The 20,313-nt window shown below is 36.8% G+C and overlaps 1 protein-coding gene across 6 annotated transcripts in view; it reads right to left on the bottom strand.

The window, feature by feature from the left end:
• The window catches only part of asic1c (acid-sensing (proton-gated) ion channel 1c), a 1,328,607-nt gene that overhangs the window by 120,946 nt on the left and 1,187,348 nt on the right, over positions 1-20,313 (bottom strand). For all 6 annotated transcript variants that reach the window (XM_051928824.1, XM_051928821.1, XM_028803265.2 and 3 more), the window contains exon 6: positions 2,140-2,293. In XM_051928824.1, coding sequence (XP_051784784.1) covers positions 2,140-2,293 — 154 coding nt within the window. The remainder of the gene's footprint in view (positions 1-2,139; positions 2,294-20,313) is intronic.

Raw genomic sequence — 20,313 nt, 5'->3', positions numbered from 1 at the left:
TATGTCTGCATTACTGTATTATTGCCTCAAAACACATAAATAAACGTATATACAGCATATTTCTTTATCTTGTATTTATTGTACAAATGTGTATTCAATTTATAAGGGCAATGTGAAAAATATGGGTTGTTTTGTATGTTCATATAACGATTGTGTCAGCAAGTTTGATGCAAATATACAGTTCTGAGGCAATGTTTTTATGATTTTAAACCATGCTGTGCATTTTTCTCACAATATATAAAGATTTTAAAAATGTGTGTACTGTTTTGAGAAATATGTGAGAGCATGAACTAGTGCTGGTAATTAACAGTATGCCTTGTCAATTGTCACACGCATTATAACTATATAAAAAAAATTACCTGACAATCAAGAGTGTAGCTTTAAAACCCTATGAACTATGGGTCTAATTTATTAATTACTTAATGCAAATGAGCAAGATCAGGTAATAGATATGACAACACAATCCATGTTTGTAATTTGCATAGCATTTCATTATTTATCATTTTTGCTGCTGCTTATAGAGAAAAGCTAATGAGAGCAATCACTGATAAGTAGTGATGAGCATATCCCACGGAATTCATGTCACAGTGAGTTTGTTGAAATCACAGACATTTTCTCAAACTTCTTCGAACTACATGAAATGCATTGAAGTCAATAGGAACGGAGGTAGTGAACTATGTTTTGGGTGGATTATAATGGTGCAGTGGTCTTTTGAGTGTCCCAATGGGCTAGATAAAGGTATTCCAACTATGCTGGGTTGATAATGGTTGCTAAATATGTGATCTGAGCTGTGAGCTGTGCCATTGTGCTTCAAACAACAAAAAATGCAGACTTGAACGAATCCAACAAACAAAATACAACAAACGCCACAAACTACAAATAAATAAAATACATTTCATTGCATTCACGGATGTCCACTCTCGGGGCACACAATGGTCATGACATGAAGTGTCGGCATAAGACTAGCTCATTTCATCGTTTGAAGTTGCGTCTCTGGGCACAACAGGATGGCCTTTTTTGTTTCCCATTTATCTGTACATGTGCTTCACACTTTCTTTTTCCATGAAGAAAAAAGAAACACTTTGTACATAATAATTTTATTTGTATTATTTCACAGTATATCCTGTGTTTTCTGATGAGGATAGAAGAAGAATGGTAGGGCTCCTTTAAGGCTTGTTTTGAGATCATAACTGCATACATGGCTAAGCTGCATGCTTGATTAGCCATGTAGTGCTGTGATGCCAGCACCCAGGGATCAGTGTTATATATGTAATATTCTCATTATGGTCAACTAATGTACCCCTCAAATGAAAATACTGGAAGTTTTTTGTTTATTTCTTTTCAGTGCATGAGGGAGACGGACACAGTATTTTTTTCCCCTCTTGTGTTTGTTACCCAATGACTGCCAAGCATGAGTGAAAGTTTTTTGTCTAGCTGCTAGAGCTCTGTAATGTCTCATACGCCTTGGAAAGCATCACGAGGCACTTGGAACTTGGCCACACAGGCAAATTCCCATTAAAATATTCCATGTACAAGGTCACCCAAACCCAGCATATTCACTGTGAAAAATGCTTTGCTGAATTTCACCGATCAACTTTACTGATAAGTAAATCCAATAGTAAATATTTATAATATTACAGTAATTCCATTTCACAAAAACATTATAATGTCCTAACTCTATCCCAAACAAACCTCCCACAAATATCTTCTTACAGTGCCCACGAAAAGGCTGGAATCAGGACAAAAATGTTATGTACATTATATTTTTGCTGTACAGTCAATATGGAGCCTAATACTACTTTCCTGGAATTTATATTAAAGATTATGATCCACAGTTTAATGTATAGTCAGACACTCATCCAGGTGTGAGTTCCAGTTTTATTTTTGTGTCTATGGACTTCTTCCAGCAATTTTACTGGCCAATGACATACTGTCAGGTAAATGTTATGGATTAGCAAACCTTGTTCTTGCTGGTGGAATAACCTCTAGTGACTTTGACTAAGCAAATTCAGTTTAGAAAATGGAAGAATATCTAAAATAATCTCCATTTCTCAATGCAAAAGCTTGTATATTCATTGTATTATGTTCTAATTTTCACATACTCTAAGAGCAAAGGCAAATACAATTGATTTTACTTACGCTATGTATTGTTCAGTCTTGTTGAATTTCTTGGCCAGATATTTTGCAGATGCTTTGCTTGGAATTTTCACCATAGACAGCTCTTTCCCATAACGAGTGGTGTTACAAGGTGTCTGACATACACAGTAATCATTATCCTTCTCTACTAGAAAGTCTGGTAAAAGAAAAGCATGCCAATAAAGATAAAGAAATTATATTAATCACTGCATCAGACAAACTAAAACAACTGAATTTTCAGAACTTCATATTTTTATATTTGTATATGTAGATGGATGGAAGGGAAAAATAATCATGCCTGCAAAAACATCTTACATCAGTTATATAAAGGACATGAATATTCATGGCCATGGACACAAACACTTTGTAGGGTCCACTCATGCTCACACCTAATTGAGACCAATTTAGAACTGCTTATTAACATACAACCTACTTCTTTGTGATGTAGGAAAAAAGGTTCCCTGCAGATATTAAATCCAATTGAATTTTTGAATAGTGCTCTTCACTGATTACAAGTGAGAAACATTTTCAAAGAAAATGTAAACTTACATTACTAAATTACAAAATACATCATATACAGAAATGACCATACATATTTAGTTAAATACACAATAAAACAAAGCAATTCCAAAATAAATAGATCCTAAAAATACAGTATACATATTTATAATATTAGTATTATCATTGAAATATGGCCAGTTAACAGAGAGGAGAGGAAAACAAAAACTCTAGTTGGTACATCTCTGGAGAAAATAAGTATATTTGGTTGGTTAAAACACAAAATCATAGACAAAGTCTGACTCAGTTACAGTTCTGAAGATGCAGGCAAACTGGCTGCCCACCTAGGCATTACGAGGTATTTTGTAAGATTGTGCTGGTTATTAGATGACAAACTCATTTCACATTTATGCTTAAATTCAAAGCTTCCTAAGTATTTCTGGAGTTTTTCCTCATTGACTGGAGAACAGCTTGGTGGTATAGTACAACAGTTCATAATTATTGTAATACATATTTTTTCAAGTGAATAATAAAAAGAGATGCAATATGTAATCATGGTGTGCTAGACTAAAGTAAGGTGACCTCAGCCTGACTTTAAATGCTATGACTAAAGGGCCCTACAGCTAAAAGCGTGACCTCCCACTGTTGACTTTTGAATCCCTGGAATTGTTAGTAGAAGGATACAATTCACAATCCAGTTTATATTGTGGCAGACGGCTGGGAGTGGCACCCAGCTGGGACGCCCAGGAAGACAGGAGGAGGGCTAATGCCTTCTCCAGACCACGAGAGGGCAGCCGCCCTGGTTCCTTTAGGGGCCACGGGTGCAGGGCTTGGAAGCCCAACCCTGTAGGGGACCGTAGTCTCCGCCAGGGGGCGCCCCTATGCCTGATGACCCGGAACCCTAACACTTCTGCCACACCAGGAAGTGCTGGAGGGAAGAAGATTGGGAACACCCGGAACACAGCCGGCACTTCCGCCACACAGGGGAGTGTCTAGGGAGTGTCGGGGATCACCTGGAGCCCATCCGGGCACTTATAAAAGGGGCCGCCTCCCTGCAAAGGAGGACTGGAGTCGGGTGAGGAGTGGACAAGGTTTGTGTGCAGGAGAGTGGAGGCGGCTGAAGAGCAGGCAGAGATTGAGAGAGGCCTGGACTTTGGGGGAGTTTAGTGCTTGAGGCACTGGGTTGTGCACTTTATTGGACTGTGATTATGTACAATAAATGTGTGGTGGACTTCAGAATGGTGTCCATCTGTCTGTGTCCGGGCAGCTTATCACAATATGTAACAATAAATTTAGATTGGTAAGGCCTAGGCCATTTACATCTTTATACAGCATAAGAAGGATTTTTGAAGTCAGCCCTAAACTTAACAGGAAGCCAAAGCAAAAACTTGGGAACAAGAGTTATGTAGCCATACATTGTAGTCATGGTAATGATTTTTGCAACAGTGTTTTCAATTAACTGAAAGCTGAATTTAGAATGGTTTAAACAGCCTCTGAAGAATACATTCCAGTAGTCTAATCTATCAGTAATAAATGCATGAATTAATTTTTCATTTCCTTCATGTTTTGTATTCAGAAGTAAGTAGTTATCATTAATCCTCTCTTTACAGTCATTAACACAATTATTAAAGACACTTAAGAAAAATGTCATGTAGTCTGAAAGAAAAGTGCTTTCTAATGATATTGCAGATTAGAAGCATATACTGAGGTCTACTGGACAATATGTTTTACTTCTGAAAATAATGACAGAGCACTTTCAATGCATTTTGGTACATATTGAAATTAATTGAATAAATATGAACTAAATCACTCTAGTATACTGCTTGAGAGCAGTTGTAAGAATGTGTAAATTTCACACAGGCAGCGACTAAAAGCAGGATTTAAACCCAGTAGATCCATGAGGCAAACTAGCTTATAGCTTTGCCTACATACCATCACTGCACATAAGGGTATTTCATTAAAACTAACAGTAATTTACCTAACTGAATAAATAAATTGAAAACATTTACTACAGTTGTGCCCATATCCAGCACTGAAAGTCAATACATGTGCACCGTTGGGAATTGCAGAGAGCAGGAATTTGCCTTGGGAATTTGTTCTAAACACTTGATTACACATACTTATGAATTGATTATGCAGAGTAATGTATATTGAAAGCCACTTAGTATGTTACCAAGGCCCTAATACTTTTTAAAGATGATTGTAACTATCACTCGTGTTTATTGTGAATCCAAAAATTTGTATCCTAGGTGCTGTGTGCTCCCATTTTTATAGGCAGGAAATTATAACATAATTTGTCTTGTGATCTAAGTGTCATGTGATGGTTAATGAGCTTTAAATAGTAAATAAAATGACCATATCATGAAAATAAAAAATAAAAATGGTGTTGCTAGAATAATAACTATAATAATACACATATGTAAATATATATATGTAAAAACACATATGTAAATATTACAAAAAAACAAAAGAGACTGCCAACCAGGATGCCAAAATCCAAATTAATAACAAGGCTTTTCTACTAAGGCACAGACTTAATAGAAGATGAAATTGTTGAAGGTGCATAGACTTTCAAAGCAGGCATTCATAAGCAGTCTTATGGTCTGTACCCTTTTCAATGCACCAAATAATATGTACTTGCACTACATTATCTGCGGTTGAATTTTTGATGAATGTATATTGTGTTAAATACAAAAACAGTACAGGTTGTTCCATTTTAATTAAGAATGATGCAGATTATGCTACTGACAAAGCCAGATTAAGACTTCAAGGCCACAGGGTGTCCAAATTTAGAAGGCACCTCCCACAACCCCTAACTACCCCTTAATGAACATCACATATGTCAATAGTGAATCTAGTACTGGCACTGAAGTAGAAATAAAAAAATATATTGGGTCAATTTAATATACTTTTTTTGTTCATTACTGTGTCAGCTCCCAAATAAATTTAGCTGGTGGGGCATTGAATTTTTGCAGGGCCAGTCTGTGATTACACTGCAAATAAAGCCCACAGTATTTTTGATTCACATAAAATATGCCTGCAAGTGCACAAGCAATAAAGGTGAGTGTAAACAGATCTTTGTAACAGAGAATACAATGCTGCAGGTTCCCATGATAATATGACAATAGCAGGTAATGTTACTCAAAGACAAGGCACCGGCACACATACATACAAAAAACAAGCACACAACACTCAATATACAGCACTATGCAAAAGGAGATCACAAAGTAAAACTAAATATAAAAAGGTAAAAATAGTTTACTCTACCACTGTGTGGCACTATAACAAGCTGTTGATACTTAGCTATCTAAAGTAAAGTTGCACCAGGCTGATGTGTGATATTGTTGAGCATAATGGCAGTTGCTAAACCACCAAACTTACCTTTTGAAGAGGAGAGCCTGAAGAGTCCATAACTCCAGCTGAAGTTATATTCTCAAATCTCTCTTTAATTTTTTCATTTGTTGCACCACTGGGCTCTCACTTTAAATGACCATACATTTTCTCTTTTGCAGTAAAGTAACATATCAAATATCCAATCTCATAAAAGTAACTTATTAGACACCTGCTCTGCTCAATCCCAACCTACTCATATTTTTGTTGTAAAAGCTTTTTTTTTTAGGTCTAATTGGAGAAATTGGAGAGGTTTATAATCATAAAGCTAAAATGGGGCAGTGGTGAGTTCCAGAGAGCATGTTGTTGTGAGTGTCTGTATTGTTGGTAAAAACATTGACTTAGCTTGCTATTATAAATGTGGTGTTACTGTAAGGCATTTGTATGATGAATTAGATAATGGTTAATGAAAGATTTCTCATTCACAGATGATGATGAAGCTCTAAATAGAACAAATCATGAATCAGACAGACACTAATTTAGTTTACTCTTTACACCTCTAAACAAAAGAGGCAGGTGAATTGCACATGCACTTTAATCCTCTAAACCAGGGGGTTTTCAACTTTTTAGTCTGAAAACCACATTATAAAATGTGAGGTGTCTCACATGGATATGATGATTTTTAAAAGTATAATATGAAAGATCACTTAACTTTGTCATTTGACCCATGGCCAGTTAAGGAATGAAGTAATTTGCAAATAGTTTAACATACTTCGATTTCCATTTAACAGATCAATTAACTGGGGAAAAAAAAGCAAAACCATTATTAAAAATATATATGCACTATGTGTTTATATAGGTGATAGGATAAATTTTGTTTTGCAGTCTGAAGTGTTAACTCTACTGACTACTATTGTGTTGAATGTCTAAAGCTTGTGTCACCCTTTTGATATTTTGTATTTTTTTCTTTTAGTTCACAGTTATCTAACAAACATGTCTTTCACATTACCAGTAGATGTATATTTATCGAACTTCTTTAAAATAGTGTGATAGGAAGGAATTCTTTCTTGCCAAGGCAAGTTAAACTTAATACAATGTCCTCTTTGCACCTCAGCTACAGATTTCGATTCAATATAAGCTGATTTAGATTCAAAGGTGAACATATAATGAACAACCAATCAGATGTGATCAGTGAAACTTCATTTATTATAAAACACTGCCATGGTACTGTACATGTATATACCCTCACTCTGTTGATTCACCTCTCACTAAACCCAGAAAATCACCACATCCTTGACCTGCACTTCCTGTTTTAATGTCTGCATTTCAAACTAGCGCCCCTTCACCTCATTAGCCCATCTGTCATTTTCTCCTCTCTCCTCCTTTCTTCTACAATTAGCTAAATGAAGGAGTTACCTTCAAATGGACTGACAGACACATCATAACTCCATCCATCCATCCATTTTCCAACCCGCTGAATCCGAACACAGGGTCACGGGGGTCTAACTCATCTTAGATATTTCTCCGGCTCTCTTTGTCTGGCCATTACTCAGGGTACCCAAAGTATAGATTTTACTGGATACCAACTATTTTTCAAAATTCCTCCAAAACTAGTTTTGGACTACAATCAGAAATAATACTTCTTAGAAACAACAAAGGCTATAATATTCTGGAATGAAAAACACAATAATCACCTAGTCTGTCTGGTGTTTAACTCCCTTGCCATCTTCAAATAAAATACATTTTTATGATCTATAATCATAACACATGGTTGTTCTACCCGCTCAAACCAGCAACACTTCCACCACTGTGAGTTTTATGGCTAATAATTCCCTTTTCCTCACATTGCTTTTCTGATCCACTGAGGTTAATTTATTAGAGAAAAAAGAAGATGGATGTTATTTCCCAGTACCAAGGAATTTCTGTGATTAAACTGCTCCCATGCAAGTCTTGATGCATCAACTTCCAGCTCTAAAGTTACAGAACTGTTCACTTTTTTAATCTAATGAAAGACTTGTGTGCTTTATGTGCACTCTGCCACCCAAACATGTAACAGAAGTATCCAACAGCAACATGCTTTTTTATGAAAACCATTCTTATCATCACAAAGTATCAAAATAATACAAAGGAGCTGGAGTTGCATATAGCTATACATAACTATAATATTATACCAATAACAGAAACCTGGCGAAATAACAAGGATGGGTATAAGCAGATGGTTACACATTTCTTGAGAATGATAAACAGAACAGAAATGGAGGAGGGGTTGCCATTTATGTCAAATAGAATAAAATGCATCTCTTCATCAGTTGAATGATGAGCGAGATTTTTGTGAGCAAATCTGGATTTGTCTGGAAAGCATTAGGGAAAGTGACCTTGGGACAGACTCCCCAAAGCAGATAGTAATTTCATTGTGCATCTTTTTAGTAATATGGAAAAGGCACGTTTACAGGGGAATATTATAGTTATAGGGCTAACCTTGCAAATTGTGGAGTACAAGAGCTGGAGTTTTTATAAGTAATCAGTAACTGGTTTAAACACTGTATGTTAAAGCACCAATGTGAGGAGAAGACTGTCTAGATTTGGTATTTTGTAATTGGATAAAATTCATGGTGAAGATCTGATTGAACCTCTAGAGTCAAGTGACCATAATATAATACAATTTTCTTTTTTTTTGTTTTGGAAAAGCACAAATGCAAAGACCAAAGCTGTTAAATTTAACATTGGTAGGGTAAATTTTGAAAAGATGCAGCAAAGTCTAAGGGAGATGGACGGGAATAATTGTAGAGACAGTCAAGGAGCAGTGGAAGAAATTTAAATATGTTTTACATATAATTGCAGGACAGGTACATCACAAAATTTGGAATTGGTAGGAAATTTAACCCTTTAACCGCCAACTCCCTAAATATTCCCCAAGCCAGGCGAAATCTGAACAATTTTTGTTTTTTTACTTTTTTACATTTTTTTTACATTTTTTACATTTATTCAAGCAGTATTGACCACTAAATGTTGTGCAAGTTGCCAGTGTATACACGAAATCTATAAATGTAACCTGAATTCTCAGCTAAGCAAAACATCTTGATACCAAACCGTGCCCTTTTCAATGGTAGATACTGTCGAAACTGTAAGCGGCCCTTCCACGACAATAAACTTTCATCAACTGCAACTGACGGTCCTGGCATGTAGGGCAACTGAAATGCTTCAAATAAATGATCAATCAAAGGACGTAGCTTGAACAAGTGGTCGCGGTTTGGATCTTTCTTATCTGGCTCGTTTCTGTTGTCATTCAAATGAAAGAATTTCAGCAGCAAAGAGAATCGGTTACGTGTCATGACAGCTGCAAAAATAGGTGTTGCATACATAGGATCTGTAGACCAGTAGATCTCAATATCTGGTTTTCTGATTATTCCCATCAACATCAAAATCCCAATGAATTTTTTCATTTCGTTTTCATCTGTGTCAAACCAAGCACGAACACGGGAATGTGGAGGTAAATTGGGATTTTTCTCAATAAACTGTGCTGCATACAGATTTGTCTGATGAACAAAATGTCTAATCAAATCAGGTGACACAAACAGCTCATAAAACTGCTCAGCAGTGTAATTGTTTACATCAACAATAAAGCCACACGTTCCCTGAAACGAATGCAGAAAAGGTAGTTCACCACGGGCAGCAGCCCAGCTGAGATGCTGGGGATACACCCACTCAGCGCCGTCATCCGATGCGTCTTCATTCACAATATCATGCAGCGCACGTTGCTGCTCATCACTGTCACTAAAATCTTCTTCAGAACTGCTACAATCATGATCAGAACTGTCCAAAATCGCCTGCAAAGCCTCACTTGAAGTCAGTTTACGTTTCACCATATTCACAGCTGTTACATGCGAATCACGTCACATGACCGGCCAAAACAACCACAGACTTGTCGAAATACAACGTAGTAATAATACCCACGCCAAACCGTCAGTTATACTACTTGCCAGGCATTCATATAACCACAGGCAAATGTGCCGGATAATTCCGGCAGTATGGCGTTAGCATTAAAACAACGGTGCCGGATATATCCGGCAGAGGGCGGTGAAGGGGTTAAACAATGTAGCAGTGGGTTCATAAGAAGTAGAAAAAACTGCAAAAGAAAAAAGAAACAGCTGTGTAAGGTATATAACACTAATAACTCCAGTGCAAAGTGTAGGGCGTATGAGAGCATGAGGGCAATCATGAGGAAGAATAATAGGGAAGATATAAGACCATTAAAAAGCAACATAGCAAATAAGGCAAAAGATGACCTAAAGAGATTCTTTTAGTATTTGTTTTATCTTGGTAGAGTAATATATTGCTCTACTTTCTCTTATTGTATTATTAATATGCAGCCTTTGTCAGAATGCCTCATATATCACAGACTTACCACTGTTTATAAGGTATTATAGTATATAACTTATCCCCACCTTCCCTCCTACATCTCTAACCTCAGGCAATTAGGTGTAGTAAAAGACAAGCAGAAGTTAAGTTACAACTTAAATTATGTATTATTGATAATATTCATAAATAATAACAATATGCAAAGTACATTTGAATATTGGCAACCATACAACCTGATTAAATGGTGATGTGTAGTTCAGGCGACACACAGACTTGTTAGTTATTTAAAATGTCTTTAGTTAAGGTATCATTGGTGCTCAGCTTTCTTCAGAACAGGCCGTATGCCTGTTCCAATATGGCTGCCGAGCTGTGCTCTTCATTGTTTTGTCTTCTTCATCAGAGGTTAGTAAGAGAGAGAGAGAATGTGGTTGAACAAGCAGATTTATAGATTCTGTGTCCAACCCATACAGCCAATAGGACATCATGGTACTTAAAAGCTTCTGATAGAAGCCAATTCCAAACAGCTATGCTTCAGACCAATGGGGCAAAGAAAATCTTAACACCTGCCATCTCCCAAAACCATATGTTAAAGTGCAGCTTGGCTTCCTTGTGGGGGTTGAAAGACTTTAGCAGAGAAACACTTGCCAAACTGGTTATAGATTGATCATTTATCCTGAGAGTCTCGCTTTTTTATGTTTCTGCTACTGTATACATCTAACTTTCCCCTAGGGATTGATAAAGTTTATCTAATCTAATCAAAAAAACCATTTTTTTTCTCCTCCAGAATTCTAAATCACTTAATTCCCAGTTAGTTTTAGGAGTATACAAGGCCAGGAAAACCATAGAATTATCATAATTTGGGAATTTTAGAAAATGCACACTCCAATTCTTTACTTATTTTTTTGGAAATAGCTTCATATCAGTTTGTGGCCATTTTTATTGGTTTAATTGTACCACCACTTTGTTTCTTTTTCTCTCTGTGGATGCCATCATTTTGTGCATTTTTTAATGACAGTGGCTTTGTGATGTTAGCATTTGCTATTTGTGGTCATTGAAAGTTTCAGTTTTGAGGCCACTGCATCACCAGTATCAGAGATAGCAGCACTAACCACAGTGTTACAGTAAAAGCAAACCTTTAAATTGTGGTTGTGTTATGATTCTAGTCCTCTTTCTTTTCTGTTTTTAACCCATTACTTTTGATTTTGTTTTGATTTTTTAATTTAGTGAGTTCCTGACTTTACACTGCTCATTTTGATTTTGGTATTTATTTTCTGGTCTTTGTAACAGATTCTGGCTACAGACTACCAGTGTCAGACCCTGCTGTGGGTCACAGGATTAGGGCCTGTAGGAGGTGGTGTGGAGAGTGTTGGCACAGGGATAAAATGGACCATTTAGTGGGTTTCCTGGCTTAAGTCTTTACCGTAGTGGATAAACATATGTATGCATATACACATAAAAAGGGATTCTGAGTATAAATAAATTAATAAATAAATAAGAATGCCTGAATTTTGCTACTAATGCCTAAATTATCATAAATGTAAAAATGTACGATTTCAATTACAAAAGATACTATTTCAGCATTTGCACTGTAGCGGAAATTGTCTTAAACTAGTTCGAATTACATGTCCATTTAAATATCTAATACTTATAAAGTATTCTCATGTTAAACAAAATATAATATTTAGAGGAAATGACGTCTCAGTTTAATATACAAAAAGATTTTTATTTTAAATATACTGTGAATATTCCGTGAGATGATGCCAACATTTATTAGATATACTGTAATACTTGCTTTACATGTTGTTACAATTTGAAATTTTCATTTTTACGTTTGGCAACTTATTATTTTTGTAATTGCAAATGCTGCAACAAAACCTAATCGTAAAAGAAAAAAAAAAAAACAATACAGTTTGGGAGCAGACCTCCCTGTGACAACTCTGGCCATAAAGACCATGGCATTGTCTAATGAAAATAATCACAATTTATTTAACATAAATTAATTGCATTAACCTTATAATAAAGAAATGGGAAAATGTTTAAAATATGAAGCTAAGGTTTGTAAAAAAAAAAAGTTGATTTGAAAATAGCTGAAAAAGCATAAAATTAATAAAATTAAATAATTAATCAAATTGTATATCTGGTGATAACACTTGGATTAATCCTGTGTTTGTCATACTGTGGATCAGGGAAGTCGGAAGTTTCAATTGCATCATTTGTGACCGCCATGCATTCACGTGAACATAGTAAACATAGATGCCCCCATGAAGGCTGATGTTTCAGAGACAGAATGTCCATCAACTTGATATTTGCCAAATTTGTATTGTTCTTGCCATGACTGTTAGAATTTTTGTGAATTTTACTTAGTAAATTTTTCTTCTGGATATATATAAAGACTTCTTTTACAAATAGTTCAGTTTCACTTTTATTCAAAGAATTCTTGACTTCTGTTTTATAGACTATACAGTATATATAACTTAAAAGAGTGATATACAGTATATAAAATACTGTTGTTTTCCTGTAGATTAATTTTTTTGTATCTCAAACTACAAATGGAATTTTTTTGCACAATTGTTTGACTTATTAGTATTGATCTTTCAGTATTTTTTTGGTTTACATTTCATCTCCAGAGGCCTCATGTATAAATGGTGCGTACTCCTGTTTCCCGTTCACATCACAATGTATAAAAACTAAACTTGGAGTAAACATTTTCACACTAGCTCAGTCCTTGCCGTACACAAGTTCTCCACTCGATTTTGCAAACTGGCGGCACCCAGCATCAAAGCAGTGATCTTTTTTAGATCCACATCCCTGACACAGCTTTATCAAATACACTGAAATTAACCGCATATTGTTTATTAGTTTAAGGCATCTCATTGTAATTAACCTGTAACAATATAATGGTCCATGGAATGGCCAAACTATTACAAATACCATAACTGCTTTAGCGTTGTTGCTCTCAAGTATTTATCCCACTGTACCTTAGTGTGGAATCACAGTTCTACAGCAGCTGATCGGAAAGAGAATTATCGGTATACAGCATCAAGCACATGCTGCCTCAGCCATGCGCACATTCTATTGAAATGCTCTCATACAAGAAAAGCTTCAGAGCCTTTCCTGTAGGGACATCGCGTTTCAAAACAGTTTCATCCCAAGGACTATAAACGCACTCAATCAGTCCATCAGGTGCTCCTAGTAGAACTGTTTGTACTTAAAAGTACAATTACCTCACTGTAAACTTGCGATACAGTTATAATATTGCACAACCTCAGCCACTTTGTAAAGCACGTATTTACATATGATGACGATATCATTTTTAAGATGAAATGCAGCAAAATGTTTATTACATTATACAGATAAAATGTTAACATCATTTAAATAATCTATATTGTTAATAATTAAACATGTGAGGACACGGTGTCACAGCACTAGCGACAAGCTGGCTTCACGTTCAGGGATTGTTCCTGCCTCGCGCTGCATTCTTGCTGGGACAGGTGCGACACTAGATGGGTAGATGGATTTTATTGATTTTATTGTAATCATTCCATACAAATACTGTAGATCAATTTTTAGAAAAAAAAAATGATTGAAAACAAACCAAATCCCACCCCTGAGAAAGACAGCATGGCCAACGGAGTAAAACTCAAAGCTAGTAAAAATAAATAAACTGATGATTTTAATAGGCGGATAAAGATAAATGGAGAAGAAAAGAAATGGGAAGAGAATCTGCTTCCTCAGTGCTTTAAAAGCTTATTCTAAAATATCATTGATTAGATCCTGCCAGGTTTTGAAAAAGTTCTGGACAGATCCTCAAAGTGAGAATTTGACTTTGTCCAATTTCAAAAAATATAAAACATCAGTTACCCACTGACTTAAAAGAGGAGAGTTAGGATTCTTCCAGTTTAGCAAAATAAGTCTGCGTGCCAATAGTGTAGTAAAGGCAATCACAGATTGTTTGTTCTTCTCCACTTTAAGCCCATCTGGAAGAACACCAAACACAGCTGTTAATGGGTTAGAAGGGATTGTGACACCAAGGCTGTCTGAAAGGCACTTAAAATTTTTTATCCAGAATGATGTTAATTTCATGCAGGCCCAAAACATGTGACACAGTGAGGCTGGGACTTGATTGCAGCGTTCGCAGGTTAGATCTTGCCCTGGAAACATTTTGGACAGTTTTAAGCAAGACAGATGTACTCGATATATATAATTTTGAGTTGAATAATTGTATGCTTTGCGCAAATGGAGCTCGAGTGAATTCTCCGCATTGCTACCTTCCACTCCTTTTCTGACATGTTGAGTGAGAGATCCTTTTCTCATTGTCCTCTTGGATCTTTGAAAGGGAGGGACTGTAAAATAATTTTATATATTGCAGAAATGTTGTCTGAGTCCTCGAAACTGAGCAATATTTTTTCCAGCATAGAGGAAGGTTGGAGATGAGGAAAATCGGGCAGGTTCTGTTTAACAAAGTTTCTAATTTGAAGATAGTAAAATGAAATGTGTTGCTGGAAAGTTAAATTTGGAATGTAATTGTACATAGGATGCAAAGATGCTGTCTATATAAAGATCTCTAAGTAATTTAATCCCAAATGTTTTCCAGATATTAAAAACTGCATATGTTTGCGAGGGTAGAAAAAGGTGGTTCTCATGCAGAGGTGCCACAGATAAAAGATTCTCCATCTTAAAATGCTTTCTACACTGGTTCTATATCCTGAGTGACTGAAGCACAATTGGGTTATTAGTATATCGGTGATAACTTGCATTAATAGCGGCAACAAAGCAGGGAATATAAAGAAGTACTGTAGGATTTTATTTCTATTGTGTACCAAGCCTGTGTATGTTCATCTATTTGTGTCCAGGTTTTTATAACTTGTATGTTTGCTGCCCAGTAATAAAACTAAAAGTTGTGCAGAGCCACCTAAGCCACCTACTGCCTTAGGTCTTTGTGGGATGGCTCTTTGAATACATGGATGTTTTAAGTTCCAAATAAATGAGGTTATGGTTGAATCTAATTGCTTAAAAAATTATTTATTGATGTATATTGGAATGTTTTGAAATAAAAAGAGAAGCTTAGGAAAGATATTCATCTTAACAATGTTAATTCTTCCAGCTAGAGTGAGATGAAGGGTTGACCATCTATGCAAGTTTTGCTTAATTTTTTCCATACAGATGGCGAAATTATGTTGATAAACAGCTTTAGGTTTACTTGTGATATTTACTCCTAGGAATACAAACTGATCTGCAATGATAAAAGGGAAGGTGCCCAATCTAATATTGTATGCTTGAGAATTCACTGAAAAGAGCACACTTTTATTCAAATTAATTCTGAAACCAGAGATCTTTTGAAATTCTTTAAGTGCTGTTAAGACTGCAGGCACAGTATTTTGTGGGTCTGATATATACAGTATCATATCATCTGGATATAGAGAAATTTTCTGTTCAAGTCCTTCTCTGATAATCCCCTTCATCTGATAAGCATTTTGATAGTGAACTGCCAGTAGTTCAATGGCGATTGCAAATAGCAGTGATGACAAGGGGCATCCTTGTTTGGTACCACGTTCTAGTTTAAAGTAGTCTGAACAAATGTTGTTAATACAAACTGAAGCTTCTGGATTGGTATACAGTAGTATGATCCATGCACAAATGTTCGGGCCAAACCCAAATTTCTCTAATGCAGTGAAAAGGTAGTTTCATTCAATCATATCAAATGCTTTTTCTGCATTCAACAATAATAATATCTCTGGGGTGTTTGACTTTGCTGGTGAATATATTACATTAAACAGGTGTTGAAGATGGAAGGTAAGTGTCAGCCTTTAATAAATCCAGTTTGATCTTGTGATATTACCCGAAGGCAGCACTTTCTCTGTCCTTCTAGCTAGGACTTTAGAGAGTATCTTAACATCATTATTCAGAAGTGAAATTGGTCTGTGTGATGCACATTGTAATAAGTCCTTATTTTGTTTAGTAAAAATGGTGATTAATGCTTGGCGAAAAGTTTGAGGTAGAATTTGATTGTCTCTAGCTTCTGTAAATGTTGCTAATAAGAGGGGAGCTAGCTGAGTGGAGAATTTCTTATAAAATTCAACAGGGTAGCCATCAGGGCGTGCTGCTTTCCCACCCTGAAGTGACTTTATAGCATCTAGTAATTCTGATAGCGCCAGAGATTTATCCAATTCCTCTGCACTAAGAGTATCTATTTGTGGTATCTGTAATGCATCCAGAAATGCATTAGATTGTGTGTTGTCTTCTTTAAACTCAGTAGAATATAAGGATTTATAGTAGTCTTTAAATGTGTGCATTATATTTTTATGGTCAATGATTTTATCTCCGTGCGTGTTGGTAATTGCTGGGATTGCATTGCGAACTTCTTGCTTGTGGATTTGTTGAGCTAAGAGCTGATTAGCATTCTTTCCGTGTTCATATTAATGATGTCTTGATTTAAAAATTAGTTGTTCAGTTTCTTTAGTTGTTAAGAGGTTGAGCTCTCAATGTAGAGCCTGCCTTTTCCTATGAAGAGCCTCACTTGAACACCCGGCATGTTCTTGATCTATTCTAGTAATTTCCCTGGTTAGCTCTGATACCTTCTTGGTTTCTAATTTATTTCTGTGGGAAAGATATGAAATAATCTGTCCTCTTAAGAAGGCCTTTAGAGTTTCCCAGAGTATTCCTACAGAGACCTCTGAGGATGTATTTGCCTCTAGAAAGAAACTCATTTGTTTTGATATAAATTCTGTACAGTTTTTGTCTGCTAATAGAAGTGGGTTAAAACACCATATCTGCGAGATGAATATGTGGGGCATAATGATTTTAGCTCCAAGATAAGAGGGGCATGGTCGGAAATAACAATAGCGCTGTACTTGCAAGATTTAATTGTAGGCAAGAAATTATTATCTATAAAGAAATAATCAATTCTTGAGTAGCAATGATGCACTGGTGAGTAGAAGGAATATGTTCTTGATTTTGTGTTTAGAAACCTCCAGGGGTCTGATAAGGTGTGGTCAGTTAAAAACTGTGTAATTGTCTTTGCAGTGTTAGATGTCATCACCCCTGTGACAGGAGATCTATCTAAGAGTGGATTTAAAACACAATTAAAGTCCCCAGCCAGTATAATTTTATGAGTGTTCACATTGGGAATGGATGTAAATACATATTGCATGAATTCCCTATCATTAACATTGGATGCATAAACATTTATCAAAATAACTTTACAGTTAAATAAATTGCCCATGACAATCACATATTTCCCTTCAGGATCAGATACTACATCTGATACTACAAATGAGACTGTTCTATGTATGAGAATTCCCACACCTCTAGTTTTCTTTGTAAAGCTGGAATAGAACATTTGGCCAGTCCAGTCTTTTTGCAGCCGGAACTGATCCTTGCTTAGTAAGTGGGTCTCCTGTAAAAGTACTATTTTAACGTTTAGACCTTGTGAAAGGTGCTATATAGCGCCCGACCCAGCACAGACTGACGCAGAGGCACGTGTATAATAAACAGTCTTTTTATTTTTTCCTTCAGCCATGAAGCACGCCTTCCCCGTGTCCCACCGGCCCAACACAGTCCCACAAGCACTTAAATATAGCACACCAAACAACACTTTCCTTCCACTTTGGCACCACCACTCCTCCCAGGCAACCTCGTCCTCTTCCTCCCGATTCTGGCTCTCTTGAGTGGTGGTGGCTGACCTTTTTTATACCCCACCCGGAAGCATTCCAGGTGCTTGATCACCTGGCCTTAATTGCATTTCCAGGTGGGGCTGAAGATTTGACCAGCCGGGCTGCAAACTCCATGCAGCTCCCCCTGGCAGCCATCCGAGCCCCCAACCAGGCTGTGGAGGACTCCATCTCCCATGGAGCCATGCACCAGGTTGGGGAATCATCATCTGCCAGGGAGGCTGCCACCAAGCATCCCAGGGAAGGTATTGAGCTGTCTATGGTAGCTCCCCCAGAACAGATGCAGTAGGGGCGTCCCTGCCGGGCATGGGACCCGGCTGTCCTTCACAACCTGTTAGGTGAGAGAATACTTTCTTTCCCTTTAATTTGTGATTCAGGCCTTTAACATTCCAGCTCACAAAGTTAACTGTCCCATCCTGGAGACATTGATTCTGAATTTTTATTCAGAAAAATTAACGAGTTATTGCCATGCAGCCTATTGTTACGTTGGTAATTATAAAGATTAAAAGGATAGATTAGATATAGCTTGCTCTCTTTCTCTCCCCCCCTTATCTCCCCCCCCCCCCATTTTGCCTCCCCATGTGAGGCTGGACCCCACTTCACACAGTCCCAGTCCTCTGACATACCTAGAGACAGAGCATATGTCCAAAACAAAACAAGCCCCCCAGCAGCGGAATATGAGGATTAAAATTGAGATATCTATTGCCAATAAAGTCTAAATACTATATACATAAAATATAATCTTCAACAGTCTTGAAATACTAAGACAGTAAACCCAGGGAATGGTGTTAAAAAGTGGCCCTGGATAAGCATAGTAAACCCTAATGCAATAATAACAACAATAAACCAAGGGTATGATGTTAAACAGTCTCCTTTAAAGTAGTAAAAAATAAACAAAAACTACTTTAATTTCTTCCACGCATACGCGTATAATTGTAATTAAAACAAACAGAAAGTGGAAGAGATGAGAAAAGGATGTATAATTATGGTACTCGAATCGTTGCAAGCGGATCAGACAGCAGGTAATATTTTCTTGCCATGCCATGACAGGATGCGACTCACAATCGTATTTCAAAAAAGTGTCGGGATCAACTTTCTTAACTCCTTTTCTGCTTCTTCTGTGGTGAAGAAGATATAATATTTGTCTTGAACAGCCACTTTCAGTTTGGCAGGATACAAGAGGCTGTATCTGATATCGGCTTTTCGTAACCGCTGTTTAAAGTTGTAAAGAGCGGCAAGTTTTGCAGCTGTTGAGGGTGAAAAATCAGGGAAAATACGAATGTGGTTATTTTCAAAGACAATCTCTTGTTTCTGTCTAAGAAGTGACATTACATTAAGCTTAAATTGTAATCTCTCAAAGTAAACAATTAGAGTCCTTGGTTTAGAGGTATTTGATCCACGTATGCGATAAGCTGCCGCTATCTCGGTATCTGACTTGAAGTCCTCTCCAGTTATTTTTGAGAATAGTTCAGCTACGAGTTTCACTGGGTTTGGACTTTCACAATTCTCAGGTAGACCTTCGATTCTTATGTTATTCCTTCTGCATCCATCTTCCAGAGCTGCAAGTCTGTCTCTTGAGTTTTTTGCATTCGGAATTCGCAGCTGTAGCTTTTCCATCGGCGGTAGATGTGAAATGCTCAGCTATTTCAATTCGAGTCATGAATGTCTGCTTAACGTTTTCCAGCTGATTGGCAAGTGCTCTCAGTTATGGACGCATTTTCCTTAATGTGTTCCTCAATTTTCCCCAGCATACCTTTAAAAGCTGCATTAAAGTGATTATATATACATTTTTCCAGGTCTTTATTATCCTGCTGCAGCTCTTGCAGGACCAGCTGCAGCTTCTCGTTTGTCTTTTCACTTTCTTTCTTTATATTTTTCTGAATGTCTTTCTTGAGCTCATTTATGGCCGTGGCCATGGCCACTGTTGCGATCAAGAAGTGGAAATCTCCGTTACAGCCGGTGCTTCCGGCTCGCAAGGAGTAGATGAAAGCGCGGACTGCAAGGTCATCTCCAGTTTCAAGTGATCTCCTGGAATCAGCGAGCTATGATAGAATAATTAAACATGTACTACGAAGATATTTCAATGTTCCTTAAAAGTTTTGAAGAATCAGTGTTCTAAGCTTACAGATGACTTGACATCTATTACAGAGTTGATTATGTGGTGATTGGGTACTTGGAGAAAAAAAGGAAGGCTAGGAATTGGGGGTTAGTACATTTGAAAGAGACTGTACTGCTGCAGTAAATGATTTCATCGAAGGTCACGCACAGTGCAGCAAGCATCTTGCGGGAGGCAGGAACAATCTCTGGAAGGGGCGCCAGC

Source organism: Erpetoichthys calabaricus, chromosome 6, assembly GCF_900747795.2.
Source record: "Erpetoichthys calabaricus chromosome 6, fErpCal1.3, whole genome shotgun sequence".
In the NCBI taxonomy this organism is placed as follows: Eukaryota; Metazoa; Chordata; class Cladistia; order Polypteriformes; family Polypteridae; genus Erpetoichthys; species Erpetoichthys calabaricus.
The sequence above is the reverse complement of the archived record's forward strand: the minus strand, read 5'-3'. Positions and strand labels throughout refer to the sequence as shown.